Source organism: Delphinapterus leucas, chromosome 7 (genome assembly GCF_059928025.1).
Source record: "Delphinapterus leucas isolate spDelLeu-1000000601 "Yukka" chromosome 7, BTC_Dleu_Yukka2, whole genome shotgun sequence".
Taxonomy (NCBI): Eukaryota; Metazoa; Chordata; class Mammalia; order Artiodactyla; family Monodontidae; genus Delphinapterus; species Delphinapterus leucas.
The window spans coordinates 94,654,130-94,679,609 of NC_143135.1; the positions used below are offsets into that span (position 1 = coordinate 94,654,130).

The window sequence follows — 25,480 nt, forward strand, 5'->3', positions numbered from 1 at the left end:
GTCAGCCAAGGAGACGATCCTCCAGCAGTTGGCAAGGCAGGCCTGGCACTGGGTGAGGGCTCAGAGCTGAGGATTCGGATATGAAAGCGTTTGTGCTATGACCCACTTAGGTCAAGTTCTCATTCAAAGGTATGGAGAAGACCACCAAGCTCCTCTGCAGCCAATATACAGTTAAAATACTCACCTCATGATCGCCCAACTAGAGGAAAAGCAGGCTGCCATTCCTCTGCTCTTAGCCATGCCTATGCTGGGCACCTGTCTTGCAGACCCCACTGTCATTGGTGCCATGTTGTTCCTTGGACAATCACAGCCCATCACAAGGGTGCAGCTGAGGGTTTTTAGTAAATCAGCTGATCTGTAGGGCTGGTTAGCTCTGGAGTAGGCACAGGGAGGGGTGCTGGTGAAGATTGGTACATGACGAGCAAAGGTCTGGGTGTGGGTGCCACACCTGTATACCTCTACCTGCACAAGGAAGGAGGGGCTGGTGGAGGTTAAGTCCTCATGATGGCCCTGGAGAGAACAGAAACATTCTTCATGCAAATCCTAGGCACCCCTCTACCTATCCCCCAGGGCACTCAAATCACCTGGGGGTACTTGTCTTCCTAAGCTTTTCCTCAAGGCCCAGAATTTCTAAGGCTAGTTCCCAGGGACCTGCTTAATAAACAAGTTCCAGGTGATCAAGTTGCAGGTGATTCCCATATACATTAAAGTCTGAGAGTCACTGCTTTCGAGAATAACTTGATGATTTGCTGCTTGTTCTATTAAACTCAACCCTTCTCTCCTCACTGCTCCTAGATGGTACCACCCAGTCCATACCTTTAAATGCCATCTGGATGCTGGTGACTTCCAAATGCCCAAGCAGGACTTCTCCCTAACTCTGCTGCCTCCTGAGCAGCTCCATTTAGATGTCTAGCACGCATCTCAAAAATATGTCTGCAGCAGAACTCTTGACTCCCTCACACACTCATTCCTCCCCCAGTCTTCCCCTCCTGAGTAAATGGCACCATCATTTACCCAGTTGTTCATAACAAAAAACCAGGAGTCATCCCTTCACAACCCACATCTGATCCGTCAGGTAGGTCCCATCAGCTCCACCTTCCAAATAGATGGTGAACCCAACCACTTGTCACCACCCCCACATGATCATCCTGGTCAAATCCATTATCATGTCTCACCTGGACCACTGTTCATCCCCTTCCTGCCCCTCTATTTCCACTCCGGCTCCGTTAGTGTAATCCAGCATGATCTGTACAGTATACTTACTCTAGTGCAGTAGCCAACGTGATCTTTATAACATATGACTCAGGTCATGTTATTCCCCTGCTGGAAGCCCTCTCCTTTGCTCTTGGTCCAAATGGGTGGTAAAATCCAGATGAGCTGGTATCTGCCCACTCTCTCGACACACCTGCTGCAGCCTCCCCCTGCCCACTCTGCTTCAAGCTAATTTCCATCTCAGGTCATTTGCCCTTGTTCCTCCCAGGTCTTATCCTGCATTCCCTCCTCATTTAATTCACATGTCTCCTCAAATGGAGACTCTTTGAAGAAGTCTCTCCTCACCACCCTCCCCAAGTATCCGCCCCATCTCTACTTCATCCCTCTATCCCCAGCTTATTTCCTTCAGAGCACTTATCATTATCTGAAGTGACATGATCGATTTATGTGTTTATTTGCTCATAGTCTGTCTCTCCCAATAAAATATAAGATCTGTAAAGACAGGGACTTTATCTCTTTTGTTCACTCCTACATCCCCCAACTTCAGTTTGTATTTGTTGAAGGAATGAATGAGCAAGTAAATAAATGAACACAGACTTACAATATAAGGCTGTAAGTGCTGTCTTAGCCTAGACTGCCCCATCCAGAAGCAGAGCCTGATTCAAGGAATTGTGGGCAGGTGGTTTATTTAGAAGGCAATCAGAGGGAACAAGGGTGAGGGAACAGGAGAAGGAAAAGCCAAAACAAGAATATGTTATCAGGCTGGTCATGCTGGGAGCAACTGGACCCTGATCCCACTGGAATGTTTCTTGGAGCATATAGAGGCCTCTTCCAACTGTCCCCTGAGCACTGACAGTAGAAGTCCTAATCCATCAGCTCCTGAACTTCACTGGCTGAGGCTTGCCCCAGAGACGTTGACTCATCTGTACTCTCGGGCTGCTGGTGAACAGGGCTGCATGGGCTCCCCCAGAACAGAAGGAGCCAGGGCAGAAAGCAAGTGATGTGCAGTGGGCACTGCAGAAGAGACTGGTTAGCACAAAGTCAGTCAGAGCCCACTCAGAAATGGCCAGAATCAGGGGTGGGGCCAAGAGGACGTAAGGGATCATAAGAAGCATCAGCTGAACGTGCTGTGATGGAGATGTGCACAGCGGTCCATAGGACGGGCATTTGGTCCAGCTAGAGTGTTCAATGCACATTTGTTGGACTAAATTGAAAGGAGTAAAATATACGATTTATTAGATTATGCTAAGTGAGACTTGGGAGACTTCCAAAACTTGAGATATTGTAAGATCGGAGCCCACAGTTCAAACCTGGGGCAAAGAAACCACACATCTAGTAGAACCAGCACTGTGTGGCATGATACAATGGAGTGAAGAAAGCAAAACTTCCTCACATGGAGGAAGTGCCCATCAGTCCACCCAGGCTGAAAGGACCAATCCATGGACGAGCTTCCAAGCCAAGGTGGCTGGTCTGGAGATGCCCCAAGGGCAAAAGGGAAGAGGCAACAGACCCAGGGAGTGGAAAGAATGCTCAGGAGTGGAATGGAACTCAGGAGACCTGAGTTCTACCATCACCCAGCTCAATCTTGTCATGCCTCAGTCTTCTCATCTGCCAAATGGAGAGAGTAATCTTCAATCTGACTCCTCTCATGAATGCATTGGGCATACTGCTGTCATTGAACATACAACATTCCATGCTCATTTCACTGTGAGCTCTTGGAGAGCAGAGACTCCTCTTGATTTCTCTCTGTATCCTTCACACCCAACCAATGGCTAATATATAGCATAGGTGCTCAGTACATTTTTGGATGAATAAATGAATGCCTGAAGGAGTGGATTTCCTCACAGAGAAAAGCATGTGAAAGATGTTGAAGTAGTATAATGTCCAAATATGAGATGGCAATGTGGTAATGGTAGCCTGAGGCTGAATGTATACTTGGGAGACATTAGACTGATCTGAAATGAAAGCAGTCAGGATATAAATTTGATTTTTCAGGCTCATCATCTTCTCAGCTTCATCATATTATACCATGATTATTCCCTTCTCTGCTGTTTTCACCCTATAGCTCTTAGGTGTTGGAGGGACTCAGGGCTACAGACTAAACAGGAAGCCTAGAGCAAGGGGATGTGGTGAGGGGGCAAGGCAAGGGACCGTGAAAACATTGAACATGCAGCCATTCACCCCTTCAGCAAACATTCATTGAGCACCTGTCATGGGCGGGCCCTCTGGGAATACAGCCGGTGACAAGACACGATCCATCTCTTCCTTGGCTCACCTCTGCAGTGGACACACACACACACACACACACACACACACACTCAGAGGTGTCTCTGCCTACCTCCTCCCCTGCCTCCCTCCCCCAGCACTGCGGAACTGAAGTCACCCACACTCTGAAATAGCCTTGCAGCTGGAAGGGGCCTCAGAATCCTTAAGTCCAGTGGCAGCCTTATACAAACAAGGCACCTGGGACCCACCAGCTCCTGGGGCTAGACCTGAAGATAAGGCTTCTTACATTTTCCACCCCTCTGCCTCTCTACGGCTCCCTGCTTGTGTATGAGAAACCTCATCCTAGGCTTTGGGGATGGGGAGACTACCCCCATGTCTCTGCAGGAAAAAGCCAAGAGACAGGGAGTCTACCAGGATCTCTGGCACTTCCCCACCTGTTGTTTTGTTGGCCTGTTGCTGCTCTGGGCAGACAGAACATTTTCACTTCTGGTCCCCAAGTGTGAGAATTCACCAGGCCACTGGCTTCCTGTTTTGTACCAGATCTGCTTAAATATCACTGTTTCTAGATGGTTTTTGATCACTAAGCACTTTAAAAAAGTAATGATAGACTCATCTACTCCCACTTTGAGGTTCTCAGAACCCTGGGCCAGAGAGAGGGACACCATAGACACTGGGCCTTCCATCCGTGGTCAGTGGCATGGAGCAAGGTCATTACAGCTGAAAAGGAAGCTACAGGAGAGCAGAGCTCCCCCCTCACCTGTCCAGCTACTTCATGGGTTTGGCCATTATCTCTCAAATAGAAAAAGTCACTGTGAGCACTTTCTCCAGATCTGTACCAGTTGATGATCAAAGGGTTGAACATGATTGAGGACGGGAAGAGAAAATAGAAAGTTTTGGTTTTCCGAGTACCTGGGATTGGACCAGGGATGAAGCAACACCCAAGATTCCCTGAAGAGACTGAAGAATCTTTCAACATAATTTCCTGAGGAGTTCCTGGCTATGGCCAGAGCCATGCAAGGTACCATAAAGAACTCAGAAAAAGTATAAGATCTGAATTTTGCTGCAAAAAGTACCCATCAAATAGGAGAAAGCGAGGTTAATCTCAAGAGAGATTGGATTCCTGCACAGTGCCTAGCACAGTTCCTGGCCTATTAGAGAAACTGCATGAATGAATAAATACAAGGGAATGATCAATAATTAAGTTATGGTAGCCAGAGAGTATTTGTAATTAAAACTCAGAAGACAAGAAGATCCATAGATGTTGAAGAAGTTTCTCTGGAGAAGTGAAAATTGAGATGACCTAAAGAATGCGCAGAATTTGATGATTTGGAGGTGAAAGGGGATATAAAAAATAAAAGAAAGAATGAGGAATGGGTCAGTGGGAAGCTCAGGGCTGAGGACAAGGCCTGAAGAGGTCAGGCTTCTGAGAAGCCCTTCTCACCACACCAGGGGACCTGGAAAAGAGATTAGAGACCAGAGCGAGGGGGCCAGGGAGCTCAGGGAGCTGCTAGCTTGGGCAGAGGCTAAAAGTGAGGAAGAGTTATAAAGACAACACATTCTTGCCTGGCCTTAAGCAAATCATTTCACCAGACCCTGAGCCTCTGTTCCCTCACCTGTGAGGCTGGGAGGATGAAATGACACAGTGCATTTGAAGTCCCTGCTTTGCACAGATCTTTGTTCAGCAAATGTTAGCGTTTTACCTTCCTGCTCAAGAAGGGCTCGGTCGGGAATGGTCCAGTCTCGTGAGCTGGTCAGACTTAGCCAAGGTCAAAGAAAGACTGAGTAATATTTAGGATCCTAAACCATCAGGGTCTAAGGGAACTGCAGCCATCACCTTTCAGCTGCCACCTCCTGAGTTAGAGAGTTATAACTACACTTTGTATTATACTTGCCTCTTTTGTGTATTGAATGCCTACCAAGTGACAGGTGCTGTGCTAAACACAGAGAGTACAGAGATGAGAAGGTGAGACTCTTTTTCTCCTTCAAGTAAAAGAGAGGAACCTTGGAGAAGTAGTCCAGTCCTCGATTGCCAGATGCTGAAATTGAAGCCCAGGGTGGTGAAGTGACAGCCCATGGCCACACAGCATGGCAGGACAGGTCAAGACCAGACCCTGTTCTACAGTGTTCAACCCTCCTCCCACCAGCCCCTGAGATCAGGCTGCATCTGTGAGGCCTCAGATTCTACTCAGGCTCCAATGCAGTCAGTGGCTGGCTGTGCAGCCTTAGGCAAAGCATACACCTCTCTGAGCCTCAGCCTCTTCATATGTAAAATGGGACCAGTAACCACCTCCACGTCACAAGGTTGCTACAAGGTTCAAGACACAGTAACATGCATGGAAATGCGTTGTGCTCTGCAGACTGCGTATTGTATCAGCAGTTTCTGCTCTTCCTCATGTCACCTTGGCGCCTTTCTCTAGGACAAGGCAGCCTTCTGTGGCCAGAGAAACTGGGTGTTTCTCTCCACTCAGCAGGCATTTATTAAGCACCGCCTATGGACTCCACTTTTAGCAGTTACTAAAAACCTGTGGGATGTAACCCTGCCTGATCGGGTGGCGTCAAGTCTAGAGTCCTGAGGGAAGCCACAGGCAAGATGAGACTTAAGCCAACCATGGAGACTAGATGTGGCTGGGGGTGGGAGTGGGGAGGAGAAGGCATTCTAGGCAAAGGCAGCCCTGGCAAAGACACCAAAGAGGAACCTGGTGGCAGTGAACATGGGAAGGGCCACGGAACTGCTGACACTCGTGACTGCTTCCTGGCTCCTGGGGCCAGTGAGATGAAGAATAGTTAAGCGGAGAAGGAGGGCCTGGGTCGGGGGGGTCGGTGCTGGCACGGCCATGGGTCTGGGTGCCCAGCCAATGCCCAGACCAACCAGACTTGAAGCCAGATTTCTCGGCATCTTCTCCCTTATCATTTCTGAATCAGCTGGAATCTGCCCCCAACGGAAACATGTAGAATCCAGGGTAAAGAAAGCCGTGCTAGCCGGTCAGACTACGGAAGTCAGGAAAACGAGGGGGAGGCAGAGAGGACAGGGAACGCGTCAGAGGACCCAAAAAGAGGAAGTGGCCCAGTCTCAGTTCTGCTCCCAACTGAGGAGCAGAATGGAGGAAATACCCTCCATTCTCCCAGCCCTCGGCAGCTGTCTCTGTCTCCTAACCTGAAGCCACCAAACCGGGGGCCGAGACCACCTGGGCTCTGGGCCCCATCCTTTCTGTTTTTCCCAAGGCCGCTGAGTTCTGAGCACTTTCAGGGGCCTAGGACGGTCCTGCTGGGGCTGCAGACCCAGGATCCACACTGAGCAGGGCATAGCTGAGAGTTTATTGAGGCTGGACACCCCCTGGGTTAAGCAATGGGGCTCAGCCCTCAGAACTGAAATGCAAGGAAGAAGGACACCAAAGTCAGCCCTTCCCCCGCAATAGGTCTTCAAGGAAGGGAGGGATCTAAAGTCACTGGGGGGCTCTTCCCCAGCCCCACCTACTCAGGAATAGAGGAGTTAGGGCCCAGCTGAAGACCTCCAAATCTGGAGATTTGGTTTATTAAGCTGGAGCCTGGCTACATTGAGAGAATGGCCCCCAGACCCCGGAGGGAAGTAAGGGGATAGCAGCTATAAGTCCCCTCTCCTCCCTCCCTCCCTCCCTCCCTCCCTTCCTTCCTTCCTTCCTTCTTTCCTCCCTCCCTCCCTCCCTCCCTCCTTCCCTTCCTTCCTTCCTTCCTTCCTCGGCAATCTGCTAGAACCCAAAGTAAGAAAGAAACCAGGCCTCAGGAAAGAGAGGATAGGAGGACAAATACCATGACTTCTCTCCTCCTCGCCTATCATGGTCCTGGGCTTCTGCATCTTGTCCACCTTGTTGCTGGGACATGGGCAGGGAGACCGGTGGCTGGTAGTTCTAACTGCATTTCAGCAGTGGCAGGGCCCCCTCAGGCCCTGCTCCATCCACAGCTGCCCCAGGAACTCAATCTCTCTGGATTGAACAACTCTGCATTAAGTACCTACTAAGCTGACATCCCAGTTCAGGCCCCACCTCGGGTCCAGTAGGGCACAGACCGGAAGAAGGAGTGATGACACACGAACAAACTGTTCTCCTGTCACAAAGCTGTACTTGGTTCTTGATTTCTCGTGTGCATTATCTGTTTTTCTCAGGCTAACCTTGGTTCCTCTTCCCCACTCTCACCATTTCTGGTCCACTTTCCACATCACAAGGCAGGCCTTGCATGGGAAATGGAGAACATGGGAGATTGAGCTTGCCACACCATGCCCACCCCATCACAGGAAGCTAAAACCAAGAATGTGTTTCTAGACCATTCTCAGCACTGCCCTCAAAATTGTCTGGGAGGCACCAAGGCTGGTCAGAAGCAGGGAAAACAGGCCCCGGTGGTGGACATGTGTGTGGGAGGGCATGAGGGGCTGGGGGGAGGGGTTGGGGGACTTGCTGAAAGTGCCAGAGCCAAGTTCAAGTCAAGGCCTAAGCTCAGCCTTCAGCCCTCAGGGGAACTTGGCTTCTGGTAGGAAGGTTGAAAGTGGAATCACCCTCCCTCCCACATGACTTTGCCTAAGGAGGATGTGACAGGTTTTCTGGCCTTTGTGTCAGTCCTGCAGGGAAGTGACTGGGGATGCCCCAGATGGCAGGCCCCACCCACAGCGGCCAGCTGGGCACCTGGAACTCCGCCCGCAGGCTCAGAGGCCTCCCAGGAACCAGCGCTTTCTCGCTGGGACGCGGCCATCTCTGTTTCTGTGAGAAAGCCATCGTGACTCCACAGACTCTGTCCCCAGAGGCCTGACTCTCCTGGGGGACTCTCATGCCACAGGCTGGTGGTGTCCCCAGAGAAAACTCCTCAGTGTTCACAAGAGGGGGCCAGGCCAGGCCTTGAAGACCCAGAGGTGGAGGCAGGGGAGGCTGGGAGAGGCAGGTGCTGAGCCAGGAGCCTCCTCCTGCAGAAAGAAAAAAAGGGAAAGTGACAAAGAGATGAGTCTCGGGAAAGATTCCTCTAAACCATCACATCAGGGCAGAGGGAGGAACACACGGAAGAGGTGAGTGTGGAGTCCTGTGGGGAAGAGATGAGAGAGAAACTGAGGGTCTGTGAGGGACTGCTGGAGGGAGGAAATGTTTAGATGGGAGAAAGCAACTGTGCTGTGAAGAGGGATGGGCTTGAAGGCGGGCGAGGAAAGGTGTGACCAAAGGGTCAGCCAGCCAGGAAACAGGGATGGCTCCTGGGCTTAGAAAGTTCGGAAAGTTCAGAAGCTCTACAGCAATGCTTCTTGGAGAGGGTGGCCATCTGGAATCTTCATCTCAGAGCAAAGGGCTGAGATACAAAGCTCTATTCTAGAAATTTCCATCTGATCAGAAATAGAACTTCCCCAGGAAAGAAAGGCAGGACATGGTTCAAGTGGAAAAGGAGCGGCCCAGGGCTAGCAGGAGTTGGGGAGTGGGAGAGAGCACAACCCCAGGCCTTCATTCCTGAGATCATCCCCTACAGCACTCACTCTCCAGGAGGCGGGGGATGAACCAAATCATCTCCGGGTTCCAAGCAGTCCTTGGTGCTAGGCTTGGGGTGCCTGGACCATCTGAGGACCACACTGGGACATCAGACTCACTCAGCTCACCAACCTTCCACTCACCTCTCTGGGGCTCCAGAAAGCTGCTGCTGCCCTCATCAGACCAACCTGTTGGAGAACTTCATGGAGCCACCATCCGGCCACTGATGGTGAAGGGTGGACCCATCTCCAGATCCTTCATGTTCCTGAGAAAGGTGAGCCAATCAAGTTACTGGGGCTGAGAACCAGGCCTCTCCCTGGGACCAGAGCATGGGAAGAACTTCTGGCAGTGACTCACTGACTCACTGGCTTATCTTCCAGAATCAGAGCTACCCCATCTCTCAGGCCAGATGAGAAGCTGCCATGTGACAAAGAGCAGATGAGATGACATATCACAAGAGGAGTTTCCAAATCCCACACCCTGAATGCCTGATTGTCTTCATTTGACAGCATCTTATGCCTGAACTTAAATTATTTGTAATCAGGCAGGTGCCCACCACAGACAGTGAAATGCTTGAAGACAGAAGCTATGAGCAGTTATCTTTGTACCCTTAGAAACTAACACCACAATACCTGCCACACTAGATCTTTACCGAATACACGATGGGTGAATGAATAAAGGAATGAATGGATGGTTGGATGGTGCCTGCCCAGGGGTGAATGCTAAGAGGAGCACTGTCATTTGGATCTTACATGGCCCTGTCCATGTTCAAGTTTACGTTCATGGAACTTTCTAGATGGACCCTGGCTCCTTCCTTTTCTCTTGTTTGTTTAGGGACATGGGGAGGACACAGGGAAGGCGAGCAGTGAATTTGAGTTCCATCTTTGGTTCTTTCTCAAGCATACCTAACCCCCCATGCCCACCCCACCCAGATCTGCCCTGAATCTACTCACCGGATTTGGTACAAGTTGAAGACAAAATTAGGCCCTAGAAAGACAATCGGAAAAGAGAGGGTTAGTACCTATGGGGAGAGCGGCCCATCACTCTTCTGGGAGCATCTAGTTCTCCCTCACCCCTGTCTGGAAGGTGCGGGGTGGCTAGGCAGGGCTGCAGGATGCCATGGGAGGTTCCCAGTCCCTCAGCGTCTGCTTCCTGCCCCAGACCCATGGGTACACCCCTTCTTCCCAGACAGAACCACCAGTCTTTGAGGATAGATCCTGCCACTGGGGACCCCTCCATCAAGGGCACTGATTACTCTGGGAAGGAGTCTTGAATCCAGACTCTGTGACTTTAGCCTCACATCCTCATCTATAAAAAAGAGAGACTAAAAATTTCATCTTCGCATGTAATTAAAAAAAAAATCATACTAGGCACAAGCGCATTGGCACATAGTAGGTGCTCAACAGACATCCATGGAAGCTGTTGAACTTAATTGCAGATCCGGGAGACGTTCTCTGCCTCTCGGCACTGCAGCATGCCCTCCCAGTTCTCCTGGGTCCTATGGGAAGGGCAGATATGGATCAGAGTTGGGAGCAGCCCAGCAAATTCCAGGACACGCCCAGTGAGGCCGAAGCATCAGCAAGCTTAGGAGAGAGTCCCAAGAGAGGGCAGGGCAAGGGAGGCTCTAGGAGCCAGGGTAGGAGACAGCTGGACTTGGCCTGTCTAGCACATCACCCTCAGCCTTGTGGCCCACACAGGCCTGGGAGTTGGACTCCTGTGAGCTCTGAAGGACGAGGAAGCTGACTGCTTGCTGGGGGAGGAGAAGAGCCTCCACTCCCTCAGTAAAGGCCCCACCCGCTCCCCCCACACACCTCAAGCGCTCAGCCACCCACCCAAGTCTTCAACCACTGCGGCCACCACAGGAAATATTTTTGCATGACTCCGTGCTGAAGAGTTTGCAGCCCCGCCTGGCCTGGCCAAATGCCACAGGAGAGGAGGGACTGGGCTGCGCTTGGGTGACAGGGTCCAGCGCTCACTCACCCTCCCAGCAGTACCCACGCTGGTACCACTTGGCCAGGCTGTAGCCCAGGATGGACACAAGCAGCAACGAGAGCCCCAGGCAGAGGAGCAGGCCCAAGGTGCTGATGGAGTCGTCCCCTGCAGAGAGACACACATCCTTCACCCAGCTGCCCAGAGCCCTCTCGCGGCGCCGTATGCCAACTGGCTGCATCATGTTCCAAATTTCCTCTCCTCCCTCCCCACTGCCATCAAAATGACTGTCCCCTAAGAATCTGGATCCTGGCCAGCTAGTTCAGCTAAGTCATGCTAAGATGTGAAAGTCTGATACCTGATTTTTTAGAGTCAGCTTGTTTCTCCAAAGTAACAGTCCTCTGACAGTAGAGATAATTTGGAGCTGGGAAGCCTTCCTGAAGCTGCAGGCTTTCTACGTGTTGAAAAAGGCACTGCTGTTTGGGGAGAAGCCCAGGACGTGTCTCCTCTGCATGAAGCAGGAAGGGCAGCCTGGAGGGCCCCCGAGAGCAGAGACACACAGATCCTTGATCCTCTCCCCACAAAGCCCTCGTATGTGGTAGCAAGGTGTTAACCCCTGGGCTCTGTTTGCTGCTTATACTTATCACTTCTTCCCTTTTTGTGGTATGAGCTCTTGGTTAAATTTATATTTTATTTGTAAAGGCAAACCAAGAAAAAGAGCGAAAGAGAGGGAGGGAGAGAGAGAGAGAGAGACTAGAAACGTGCTGAAGCAGAAGCAGAGCAGGAAACTAGGTTTGTAGGGAGAAGCTGACCATGGGGGCACACGGAGACAACCCACCCCTGCTGGGGCAGGGAAGGAAGAGGCAGGGCAGCCCCACTCCTGCTGCATGAGGGGCCAGGAGTGTGAAAGAATCATCTGATTCCCCATCTCCATGGCTTGGTGTCTTGAAGCTCCAGAGGTGTTGCCAAGAGGCCAGAGGTGCAAGGTTATGCACAGCCTTTGGTACAGCAGGCTTGCATGCGAAGCCCATGCCCATCATTTGCAAAATGTGGGACCCGAGCAAACCCCCGTCCCTCGCAAGACTTCAATTTGCTCTTATGAAAAAGAAGCATAATAATGAATACACATGGAGTTGTGGTGATTAGTGGAGATGCCATATATAGAGCACTTGAGAGAGGACCTGGCATACAGGAAGTGTTCAGTAGATGTTAATTACATCATTACTGTTGTTGTCATTATTATCACCAAGTAGTGAATTGTATTCTTAAATATTTCACAATTTCCCCCACCCTAGCCTTTCCCTCTCCCATGCCCCTGAACCTTCTTCCCATTAAAGCAGCCAGGTTATTCTCTGAGAGAGTATGACAGCCAAATGCAGGGAGAAAGGGTCTCTCCTCCTACTTTTAGAGTCCAAAAGCCCAGACCCTTAGAGAAATGGCAAGGATTCGCAACATAGACAAGAGACGAACAGAACCAAGATTACTCTTCTCACTATACTAGGGGAAAATTTCCAGCCTGGGGGAGGGGAAGGGAGAAAGTGAGGTAAGAGAGATGGGGAAAAAGCACTGGAAAACATTGAAAAGATGTCAATGGGCCACAGAGAAAAAGTCCTTACTCCCCGATCGAAGTGGAGCCCCGGGGAGGCAACAGAATTCCCAGGTAGAGTTATGGGATCCGAGAGCTGGACTGAGCCCCAGAACGACAGCAGGAGCCCAGTAAGGGAGACCTTCAAGATGGTGGAGGAGTAAGACGTGGAGATCACCTTCCTCCCCATAAATACACCAGAAATACATCTACGCGTGGAACAACTCCTATAGAGCACCTACTGAACGCTGGCAGAAGACCTCAGACCTCCCAAAAGGCAAGAAACTCCCCACGTACCTGGGTAGGGCAAAAGAAAAAAGGAAAAACAGAGACAAAAGAATAGGGACGGGACCTGCACCTCTGGGAGGGAGCTGTGAAGGAGGAAAGGTTTCCACACACTAGGAAGCCCCTTCACTGGTAGAGAAGGGGGGGTGGTGCTTCAGAGCCACAGAGGAGAGCGCAGCAACAGGGGTGCAGAGGGCAAAGCGGAGAGATGCCCACACAGAGGATCGGTGCAGACCAGCACTCACCAGCCCGAGAGGCTTGTCTGCTCACCCGCCGGGACGGGCGGGGGCTGGGAGCTGAGGCTCGGGCTTCGGAGGTCAGACCCCAGAGAGAGGACTGGGGGTGGCTAAGTGAACACAGCCTGAAAGGGGCTAGTGCGCCACAGTTAGCCGGAGGGAGTCCGGGAAAAAGTCTGCACCTGCCTAAGAGGCAAGAGACCATTGTTTCGGGGTGCACGAGGAGAGGGGATTCAGAGGACCGCCTAAACGAGCTCTAGAGACGGGCATGAGACGCTAAAGCTGCTGCTGCCGCCACCAAGAAGCCTGTGTGCGAGCACAGGTCACTATCCACACCTCCTTTCCGGGGAGCCTGTGCACCCTGCCACTGCCAGGGTCCCGGGATCCAGGGACAACTTCCCCGGGAGAACGGACGGCGCCTCAGGCTGGTGCAACGTCCTGCCGGCCTCTGCCGCCGCAGGCCCGCCCCGCATCCGTACCCCTCCCTCCCCCCGCCTGAGTGAGCCAGAGCCCCCGAATCAGCGGCTCCTTTAATCCCGTCCTGTCTGGGCGGGAACAGGCGCCCTCAGGCGACCTACATGCAGAGGTGGGTCCAAATCCAAAGCTGAACCCCAGGAGCTGTGCAAACAAAGAAGAAAAAGGGCAATCTCTCCCAGCAGCCTCAGGAGCAGCAGATTAAATCTCCACAACCAACTTGATGTACCTGCATCTGTGGGATACCTGAACACACAACGAATCATCCCAAAATTGAGGTGGTGGACTTTGGGAGCAACTGCAGACTTGGGGTTTGCCTTCTGCATCTAATCTGTTTCTGGTTTTATGTTCATCTTAGTTTAGTATTTAGAGTTTATTATCATTGGTGGATTTGTTTATTGATTTGGTTGCTCTCTTCCTTTTTTTATATATATGTATATTTTTTTTCGTTTTTCTCTTTTTCTGAGTGTGTATGCTTCTTTGTGTGATTTCATATGCATAGCTTTGCTTTTACAATTTGTCCAAGGGTTCTGTCTGTCCTTTTTTTTTTTAGTACAGTATTTAGCACATGTTATCATTGGTAGATTTGTTTATTGGTTTGGTTGCTCTCTTCTTTCTTTCTTTCTTTTTATATAACTTTTTAATTTTTATTTTTAATAATTTTTTTATTTTAATAACTTTTTAAAATTTTATTATTATTTTCTTTCTTTCTTTTTTTTCTTCCCTTTTCATCTGAGCTGTGTGGCTGACAGGGTCTTGGTGCTCTGGCCGGGTGTGAGGCCTGTGGCTCTGAGGTGGGAGAGCCGAGTTCAGGACATTGGTGCACCAGAGACCTGCCGGCTCCACGTAATATCAAACGGTGAAAGCTCTCCCAGAGATCTCCATCTCAATGCTAAGACTCAACAACCAACAAGCTACAATGCTGGACACCCTATGCCAAACAACTAGCAAGACAGGAACACAATCCCACCCATTAGCAGAGAGGCTGCCTAAAATCATAATAAGGTCACAGACACCCCAAAACACACCACTGGACGCAGTCCTGCCCCACAGAAAGACAAGATCCAGCCTCATCCACCAGAACACAGGCACCAGCCGCCCCCCCCACCACCACCAGGAAGCCTACATAACCCACTGAACCAAGGGTCAGACACCAAAAACGACAGAAAATACAAACCTGCAGCCTTACCCCAAACACAGTAAGTTAAGCAAAATGAGAAGACAGAGAAACACACAGCAGATGAAGGATCAAGGTAAAAACCCACCACACCAAACAAATGAAGAGGAAATAGGCAGTGTACCTGAAAAAGAATTCAGAGTAATGATAGTAAAATGATCCAAAATCTTGGAAATAGAATGGAGAAAATGCAAGAAATGTTTAACAAGGACCTAGAAGAACTAAAGAGCAAACAAGCAATGCTGAACAAAACAATAAATGAAATTATAAATTCTCTAGAAGGAATCAATAGCAGAATAACTGAGGCAGAAGAACGGATAAGTGACCTGGAAGATAAAATAGTGGAAATAGCTACCACAGAGCAGAATAAAGAAAAAAGAATGAAAAGAATTGAGGACAGTCTCAGAGAGCTCTGGGACAACATTAAACGCACCAACATTCAAATTATAGGGGTCCCAGAAGAAAAAGAGAAAAAGAAAGGGACTGAGAAAATATTTGAAGAGATTGTAGTTGAAAAGCAAATATTTTCTCCATTCTGAAGGTTGTCTTTTCATCTTGTTTATGGTTTCCTTTGCTGTGCAAAAGCTTTTAAGTTTCATTAGGTCCCATTTGTTTCTTTTTGTTCTTATTTCATTACTCTAGGAGGTGGATCAAAAAAGATCTTGCTATGATTTATGTCAACTAAAAATAGAATTACCATATGATCCAGCAATCCCACTACTGGGCATATACCCAGAGAAAACCATAATTCAAAAAGACACATGCACCCCAATGTTCACTGCAGCACTATTTACAATAGCCATGTCATGGAAGCAACCTAAGTGTCCATCGACAGATGAATGGATAAAGAAGATGTGGCACATATATACAATGGAGTATTACTCAGCCAAAAAAGGAACGAAACTGAGTTATTTGTAGTGAGGTGGATGGACCTAGAGTCTGTCATACAGAGTGAAATAAGTCAGAAAGAGAAAAACAAATACCGTATGCTAACACATATATATGGAATCTAAAAAAAAAAAAAAATTGTTCTGAAGAGCCTAGGGGCAGGACAAGAATAAAGACGCAGACATAGAGAATGGATTTGAGGGCACGGGGAGTAGGAAGAGTAAGCTGGGACAAAGTGAGAGAGTGGCATGGACATATGTACACTACCAAATGTAAAATAGATCGCTAGTGGGAAGCAGCTGCATAGCACAGGGAGATCAGCTCGGTGCTTTGTGACCACCTAGAGGGGTGGGATAGGGAGGGTGGGAGGGAGGCGCAAGAGGGAGGGGATATGGGGATATATGTATACATATAGCTGATTCACTTTGTTATACAGCAGAAACTAACACAATATTTCAAAGCAATTATACTCCAATAAAGATGTTAAAAATAAAATAAAGGAAGTTTACAGGAAGAGAAAGATTAAGGAAGCAAACTGAAGAACACATAATATTTTTATGGAGATAATATATTCAATAGAAATAGAAAGTGATAGAATAGATATCATTAAAAACTAAATTACTAACAGAGAAAAAACTTGAGGAAACCACAGAGGATGGGAAGAAAAATACAAAGAGATTAAAGAAATTAGAGGAAAAACTAATACTTATGGAAGACCAAGATAATCCAACTAAGGAAAATTGGCAATCCTGAGGTAGAGAACCCAATAAATTAAATACAAAATGTTTTCAAATATATAATAAAAGAGAATTTCCCTGAATGGGGGGTGGGGTGGGGTGGGGAATGGCATCTGCCAATTAAGTGTATACCAGGTTCTAGGAAATATTGATTCAGAATACTGAAGATCAATGTACATTCTAATTAAAGTGTTGTTCCAGTTATTAAGCTATTGTTTCTCAACTTCAAGCCCACCCTCTATATCCAGTTTTGTGATGCTACAGCTGGGACTCTGCAGACCCCATTTCTCCTTTGCCAGACAGGGGAGGTTCTGCCAATAGAGGTTGACACCGGGAGACTGAAAGACTGGAGGATAAAGAAGGGACTTGCTCAGTTCTGTCTACTTCCCGTTGTCTTCTTGTGGATTTCCTACTACTGTCAGCATCACCTATTGCTTCTTTTTCACCCCAGCAGTTTCTTTTACAGTTGGGGCTAGTTTTCAGTTTTTCCAAAGTCATAAAACCAGTCTCATTACTCCCTACCCTCCGCTCCAGAAGCGTGAGCATCAGACAGTGAAAGCCCCGTCCCCCAAGGGTCTGAGGTTCTCCTCAAAGCTCCATGTTTTAATAGTTCCAGGTTCTTTACTTTGTTCTCCCAGTCCTACGGGTAGTAGCTCTCCTTGCAATTGCTACCTCCATGATACCTTAGTATTCTCTATCTGCCTTATCACTTAGCTAGGTAGCAATTCTCTATAATAAATTCTCTCTGTTAAAATGCCTGGTAAAGTTTCTGTTTCCTTTACTGGACCCTGACTTTCCAGGCAGAAATATAAAAACCTTTTAGGGGAAGGGCAGGGTGATGAAACATAAGTTAGGCTGACCTCAGCTTTCTTCACAGAAAATGAATGCCAGGAGACAATAGATCATTGTCTACAAAGTTCTAAGGGGAAAAAAAAAAAAGGGAAACGCCAGAAATATTTTATCCAGCCAAGGTATTGATCAAATATAAAGACAATAGGCAAACATTCTCAAATATAAAAGAACTTAAGGAACAGAATCACTGTTTTTTGTCCCAACTGCAGTTGGTGGGGAGAATGGCACCAGGATGGCCCTGAGCAAGATGAAGAGGGTGTCTGTGGTGGAGAGCTGCTTAATGCAAGGTGTCTGACTCCAAGTGGGGTGAGGAAGATGTCCATGAGGAGGGGATGCCTGGTATGAGGAGTCAGGTAAAAGAGGAAGGTAGTCAAACATGGGATGTCAGGTACCAAGCAGGGTGATAAGGGTATCAGTGCTGGAGAGGGGAGCAGCAGAGATAGGAATTGATTATAACAGAGGATTCATCCAAAAAGTAAATATATTAAGAAAAATGGAAGCCAGATTCCTCACTGTTGGGAAAAGGAATTACAAATACAAAAATGGAGCAACCTAGACTAAGCCTTGAGGTATTAGATTGGATTGGAGTTATTAATGTGAATTCAAGTTTTCTACATATATAAATAGGTACAGAAATAAATGTTGATGTGTATATATGTAGCTCTATCTTCTAAGAGGACTTGAGAGCAATTATGACTCAATATCAATGAACACATCTACCACCAAAATTTTGGCTTCTAAATGCCATTTTTCACTGTAAGAAACCAGGGCTCTTTGGATAAAGGGCTGATTTCAGACTGATGGGGAAAATACAAGATGAACTTGAAAACCTTCTTGTGTCTCCCATCTCCAAAAAAGAAAGCCCTAAAGAATACTGGGGACATGTCAAAAAGACATATAAGCCAGCTTCTATTGGCCAAATCATGAAAGTTGAAGCATCAAAATAAATAATTACATAACAACACATTGAATAAAACAGAAACCATAAATCCATACAAATATTAATTAACTAATTAAAAGTTTATAAAAATAGAGTTGCCACATGATCCAGCCATCCCACTTCTGAACAGTTATCCAGACAAAACTATAATTCAAAAAGACACATGCACCCCTATGTTCACAGCAGCACTATTCACAACAGCCAAGACATGAAAACAACCTAAATGTCCATCAACAAATGAATGGATAAAGAAGATGTGGTACCTATAAACAATGGAATACTACTCAGCCATAAAAAAGGGTGAAATAATGCCATTTGCAGCAACATGGATGGACCTAGAGATTATCATGCTAAGTGAAGTAAGTCAGAAAGAGGAAGACAAATACCATATGATGTCACTTATATGTGGAATCTAAAATATGACACAAATGAACTTATCTATGAAGTAGAAACAGACTCACAGACATAGATAGCAGACTTGTGGTTGCCAGGGGGGAAGGGAGTGGGGGAGGGATGGATTGGGAGTTTGGGATTAGCAGATGCAAACTACTATATATAAAATAGACAAAAAACAAGGTTCTACTGTATAGCACAGGGAACTATGTTCAATATCCTGTGATAAAGCATAATGGAAAAGAATATGAGAAAGAATGTACATATATATATATATATGTATGTGTGTATAACTGAATCACTTTGCTGTACAGCAGAAATTAACACAACATTGAAAATCAACTATACTTTGATCAAATAAATTTTTTAAAAAGTTTAGTGCCTAATGGCATATTTACATGGTTTCAAAGTCCCTCCCCGCAGAATACCTTTTAATAATAAAGAGAAGGCTTCCCTGGTGGCGCAGTGGTTGAGAGTCCACCTGCCGATGCAGGGGTCCGGGAAGATCCCACATGCCACGGAGCGGCTGGGCTCATGAGCCATGGCCGCTGAGCCTGCGCGTCCGGAGCCTGTGCTCCGCAACGGGAGAGGCCACGACAGTGAGAGGCCCGCGTACCACCAAAAATAATAATAATAATAATAATAAAGAGAAAGAAGAGTAACTTTACAGAGGGGAAGCCTGGCAAACACCACAATAATCAAGTGATCAAAGTGAACATCATCAATATGACACAAACACAAACGGTGTGCCTTCTGCTACGACGCAATATGAAGCACACAACGTCACTTCTGTGACATTATTGCCAAAGATGTAGAACCCAAGCCTCAGAGTGCAGAGACATCATACAAACCCGAATTGAGGGCATTTTACACAATAGCTGGCCTGCAATCTTCCACTGTAAAAGTCATAAAAATCAAGAGAAGATTGAGGAAATGTTCCAGACGGAAGCAGACCAGAAAGACCTGAGAACTAAATGCAACCTGTGATTCTGAATTGGATTCTTTTGCTATAAAAGCCATTATGGGGGCAATTGACAAAACTTGAAGAATCTAAGGATTAGATGGAAATAATGTATTGATTTAATTTTCTGATTTTGATCATTGTATCATGGTTATGTAGGGAAATGTCTTTATAGGGAACAGACTCTAGAGTATTCAGGTGTGATAGGGCATTAGGTCAATAACTTACTCTCAAATTATTCAGGGAGAAAAAGGTTTGGTTTACTTTTTAAAAAATATATTTCTAACTTTTCTGTAAACTTTTAATCATTTCAAAATATAATTTGATAATTTTTTACATGTGGCTGGTCTCTATTTACTGATTTACAAAATCTCAAGACATTTTGTAAACGAAAAAGCAAAGTTTAAATAGATACAGTATAGGGTTTCCCTTGTGGCGCAGTGGTTGAGAGTCCGCCTGCCGATGCAGGGGACACGGGTTCGTGCCCCGGTCTGAGAGGATCCTACATGCCGCGGAGCGGCTGGGCCCGTGAGCCATGGACGCTCACGGTAATTGGTAGGTTATGAAGGTTACTTCACAACCTCACCCCGTGGGATATGTTTTAAAATCTACTCTCCTGTTTGGTTCTAAGACCTTTGACAAGCATTTTCCAATGATTTGGAGGTAATAAGTTTAAATAGGATTTAGACTTGATAAACTCCTGTGTGTTTTCTTCCATATTCCTTTATGTGCTGCCTTATTAACACAGTCAAGGGGCTTCTCCTATTGTTGTTATTGTCACTGTTGTTTTGACTTCCTGATAATGTCCTTGTAAAATCAAGAAAGTCTGGAGCAAGACTCACATTTATTCACACATGGAATGGTTAAGACAGACTTTAGTTTTCAGTGATCTCTTGATAACAGATGAAGAGAGAAGCCTCCTTCTCTCAAGGCACTTAAATATGAAAGTTTCAAAAGGCACCTCAGAGGAAAGTTTACATGAAGTTTCAGAAGACTGTCTGACAGCAAGAAATCCCTTGCAGAATTCTAGAATCGCTTGGCAATACAGAACGGAAATTAAGAGTTTGGGTGCTGGTGCCAAACACACATGAGTTTGAATCTCAGCTTTACCATTTACTTACAATGTGTCCTTGAGCAAGGGACTTAATCCCTCTAAAACTCAGTTTATTTATCTGTGAAATAAAAATAAAATTATCTACTGTCTATTATAGATTTTTTTGGAAATAATATGTGTCTACCACAAAGAGAGCACTTAATAAGTATTAACCATAGTAATTGTTGCTGTTGGTTACTTTAAAAAAAATAACTGCTTTCTCAATCTCACAGTTCTAAATATGGATTAAAACAGACTCACGGTCCACAATGTCAAGCGTAAAAGTAAAAGGGAAATGGCTGTTTTCTATATGCACCATGATATTCATCACAAGAAACTTAAGAAGGAGGAGCCAGCCACCTTATCACAACATTAGCCCAAGGATGGAGCTGTTAGTGAAAATTCCCTTGGAATATGTGTCCATCGAGCTGCCCATTACTCTGTAAGTGGTTCTAAGTGTTCAATTGCTGTTTAGCAAATGAAGAAACATCTATTCAAGAACATCTACAAAAATTTGGTAAGAAAAGTAAGAATGTGTGGTATTTGAACCAAGACCATGGCCTCCCTCCTTTCACTCAGCTCATCAAGGCAGAAACTCCACTCCAGGCTTCTGCTTCCAAGAACACAGGTCTCCCTCTCCCCACAGTAACCAGCTAGAGGGCTTTTTTCCCAGGAAGAACAGGACTTCAGCACTTCTCATCCTGTCCCCAGCTACTGTTGCTAAGGCTAAGTTCCAGGTGAGTACAGTTGAGAATTGGGGTCTCTCTCTTCCATCCACTCCCCTCTCATGAGATGGAGGCTCTACCTTGGGTAGGGCACGCTGAGAATACTGGGGCCCCGACTGCCCTCATGAGGCAGTGGTTTCACAAAGGAGAGGCAAGCCAAGAGGATCTCAGGCTACTGTCTGCACCTACTGATTGCTCAGCTCCTAGAGCATTGTCACTCAAAGAGAGATTTGTCATTGTTCCCATCCCCACCTCCAGAGCTCCAGAGATTTTTCCTAGGGGGAAAGCAGTCCATAAAACAAATAGCTCACCATGTCTTCCCAAAGGAGCTGACTTTCTTTGCAAAAGAGCATGGAAAAGTTCAAACCTAATGTTTGCTCTCAAGACAGTGGAGATTGTGGAGAAAAGCAAATAGAGGGATATTCGTGGATTTAATGAAGCTATAGCCCAGACTATACACTGGATAGTTTATAAGACAGAATCAGGGAATAAAACAGCTGAGAGGAACCCACTGGGGTCAGAACAAATCTCAAACACATACTTCAAAAACTATTCCTTCAAAGGAGTCACAATTTGATCAGATTCACTTATAGAGCAATTTGCACCCCAGAGCACTGTTGAAAACATTAGAGCAACCAGCAAGCAATTAGTGAAATTTAACAGCTGGGTATAGTCAAAATAAGCAAGAAAGAGAGCCCTACAAATACCACTGTCATCCAAGGGGCTGTGGGCATACTCAAAGCTATTACATCTCCCTGAGGAGCAGCATCAGAGGCCGAATGCTGGTGGAGTGAAATAGACTCCACAAAAACAATCCAGCAAATCACAAAAAAATAAACAAGAAATAACAAGAAATCTGGAAGGGGAAGGACTAGGAATTGCCAAAATATATCATCTAAAATGTCAAGTTTTCAACAAAAATAAATATAAGAGGCAAGAAAAGAAATAGGAAAATGTAAACCATATACCAGAAAAAAAAAAAAAAGCAGGCAAAATGAACTGCCTGGGAGAGCAGCTAGATTATAGATTTAACAGAAAAAGACTTCAAAATAGTCATTATAAGCATGCTCAGAGTACTAAAGGAAAGCATGCTAAAGAAGTAAAGAAAGGTATGATAACAGTGTCACATCAAATAAAGAACATCAATAAAGCAATAGAAATTATTTAAAAAACAAATTGAAATTTGGGAGTTTAAAAATACAATAAGTGAGATAAAAAAAATTCTTTAGAAGGGCTCAAAAGTAGATTTGAACTGGCAGAAGAAAGAATTAAAGAACTTGAATCACTAGACCAATAGAGATTATACAAGCCAAAAAAACAGAGAGGAAAAAAAAATGAAGAGAAGTGAATTAGGCCCAGAGAATTGTGAGACACTATAAAGTGCACCAACATATGTGTAATCAGAGTATCAGAATGAGAGGAGAGAGAGAAAAGACCAGAGAAAATATTCCAAAATATAGTGGCAGAAAACTTCCCAAATTTATGAAAAAGTAACCTACACATCCAAGAAGCTTAATGAACTCCAGATAAGATCACAAAGAGATCCACAAACACACATCATAGTAAAACATGCCAGGGGTGGGGGAAGAAAAAAAGACAAGGAAAAAGTCTTGAGAGCATCAAGAGAAAAACAGCTCATTGCTTACAAGGAATCCCAATAAGATTAGCAGCTAGCTTCTTAGCACAAACAATGTAGGCCAGAAGCAGTGGAATAACATATTCAAATTGCTCAAATTTTTACAAAAAAACTGTCAATCAAGAATCTTATATTCAGCAAAGCTATCTTTCAAAAATGAAGGTGCAATAAAGACTTTCCCAGAAAAAAAAAAAAAAGCTAAGAGAATTTGTTGCTAGCAGTCCCACCTTTAAAGAAATACTAAAGTATATTCTTCAGGCTGAAAGCAAATAATCCCACATTATCACTTGAGTACACACACACATACACACACACACTCAAAGGTAACTGTGTACCACTAAAGGTAATTATGTAATTATTTTTTAAAGTATGAGTATTTCTTTCCTTCCTTCTTATAACTGATTAAAAAGAAATTGTATAAATAATATGTAGATAATGTAATGTTGGGCCTACAACATATACAAATGTAAATAACAGCATAAAGGAAGTGGGTAGGAACAAAGCTCTTTTGGGCTAAGGAAATAACTGCAGTTAGTAAAGTAATAAGTATAACAGTGTTTTGTTGGGTTTGTAACATTAAGAGATATACATAACAACAACATACAAAAGCAGGTAACAGAGCTATATAGAAGTAATATTTCTATACATCACTGGAACTAAGCTAGTATATAAATCTGAAGCTAATTCTGATAAGCTAAGCTATATATGGTAAACCCTAGAGCAACCACTAAAAAGAAAAAAAAAGGTAAAAAAATATTAAAGGAATTAAAATGCTACATTAGAAAATATCTACTTAATGCAAAAGAAATCAGTAAAAGAGGACTAGGGGAACAAAAAATGACATGGGTCATATAGAAAACAGAAAGTAAAATGTCAGATATAAATCCACCATAGCAATAATGGCCTTAAATGTAAATGGATTAAACAATCAAATAAAAAAGCAAAGATTATCAGACTGGATTAAAAAGAACAACATGGCCCAACTATATGCTGTCTACGGGAGAGGCAATTTAGTTATACCTTCTGTAAAATAGTTGTAGCTAAAGTAGTGATTAGAGGGAAATTTATAGTTGTAAATGCATGCTTTAAGAAAGAAGAAATATCTCAAATCAACAGCCAAACCTTCCACCATAAGACACTGGTAAAGGGAGAACAAACTAAATGTAGAGCAAGCAGAAGAAAGGAAATAGTAAAGATTAGAGTGGACATTAATGAACAACAAATAGAAAAACAAAAGAGAACATAAAGGAAAACAGAAGTTGGTTCTTTGAAAAGATCAACAAAACTGACAAACCTTTAGCTAGATTGATCAAGAAAAAAAAAAGAAAGAAAACACTCAACTAACTAGAATCAGAGATGAATGAGGGGACATAACTACCAACCTTTCAAAAATTAAAAAAGATTATAAAGGAATACTGTGAACAACTGCACACCAACAAATTGTGTAACTTAGATAAAATGGACAAATTCCTAGAAAGACACAAACTTCTAAAACTGACTCAAGAAGAAATAGACTATCTGAGTAAGTGTAACAAGTAAAGAGATTTAATTAGTAATCAAAAATCTACCCGCAAAGAAAAGCCCAAGACCAGACAGCTTGACTACTGAATTCTACCAAACATTTAAAAAAGAATACCAATTCTCCATAAATTCTCCCAAAACATAAAAGAGAAGGGAATACTTCCCAACTCATTTTATCAGGCCAGTATTACCCTAATACCAAAAGCAGACAAAGACATCACAAGAAAATTATAAGCAAATGTCTCTTATGAAAACAAACACCAAAATCCTCTACAAAATACTAGCAAACTTAACTCCAGCCACATATTAAAAAAATTAGACTCGATGTCCATATGGGATTCATCCCAGAAATCCAAAGTTGTTTCAACATCTGAAAATCAATTAATATAAAACATCATACCAAAAGAATAAAAAACAAAAATCACATGATCATCTCAATAGATGCAGAAAAGGCGCTTGACAAAATGCAACACCCCTTCATGATAAAAACACTGAACAAACTAGGAATAAAAGGGAACTTCCTCAAACTTGATAAAAGGCCTTCATGAGAAACCCACAGCTAATATCAGACTTGATGATAAAAAGACTGATTTCCTCCTAAGATCGGCAACAGAAAAGATGTCCATTCTTGCCACTTCTATTCAACATTGTACTGGAGGTTCTAGCCCAGGAAGTTAAGGCAATAAAAAGAAATAAATGGCATCCACATTGGAAGGGAAGAAATGAAACTATTCTATTCACAGATTATATCTGATACATTAAAAATAACCTAAGAAATCCACTTGTTTATTAGAACTAATAAACAAGTTCAGCAAGATTGCAGGATAGAAGCTCAATATACAAGACTGTTGTCTTTTCATACACTTGAAATGAACAATCCAAAAATGAAATTAAGAAAATATTAGTTCACAATAGCATCAAAAAGAATAAAATGCTTAGAAATTAATTTAACAAAATAAGTGTAAAACTTATACTCTGAACATTACAAGTCACTGTTGGAAAAAAATAAAAAAGATCTAATTAGATGGGAAAACACTCCTTGTTTATGGATCAGAAGACTTAACATTGTTAAAATGGCAGTATTCCCCAAATTGATCTTCAGGTTCAACGCATCCCAATCAGAATCCCAGAGACCTCCT

The 25,480-nt window shown here is 44.9% G+C and overlaps 1 protein-coding gene and 1 long non-coding RNA gene across 2 annotated transcripts; one reads left to right on the plus strand and one right to left on the minus strand.

Annotated features, from left to right (window-relative positions):
• Positions 1 to 7,128: 7,128 nt before the first annotated feature.
• SMIM35 (small integral membrane protein 35) lies at positions 7,129 to 11,094 on the minus strand. Its single transcript, XM_030759595.2, is given in 6 exon segments — positions 7,129 to 9,128; positions 9,131 to 9,174; positions 9,863 to 9,896; positions 10,890 to 11,013; positions 11,016 to 11,066; positions 11,068 to 11,094. Coding segments are annotated over 6 exon segments (309 nt in total). The 5' UTR covers positions 11,083 to 11,094; the 3' UTR covers positions 7,129 to 9,087.
• LOC115801607 (uncharacterized) lies at positions 7,829 to 24,584 on the plus strand. The gene is made up of 3 exons (XR_004021908.2): positions 7,829 to 8,464; positions 9,069 to 9,183; positions 9,290 to 24,584. It is a non-coding gene; the product is annotated as an uncharacterized LOC115801607 (long non-coding RNA).
• The last annotated feature ends 896 nt before the right edge of the window (positions 24,585 to 25,480 follow it).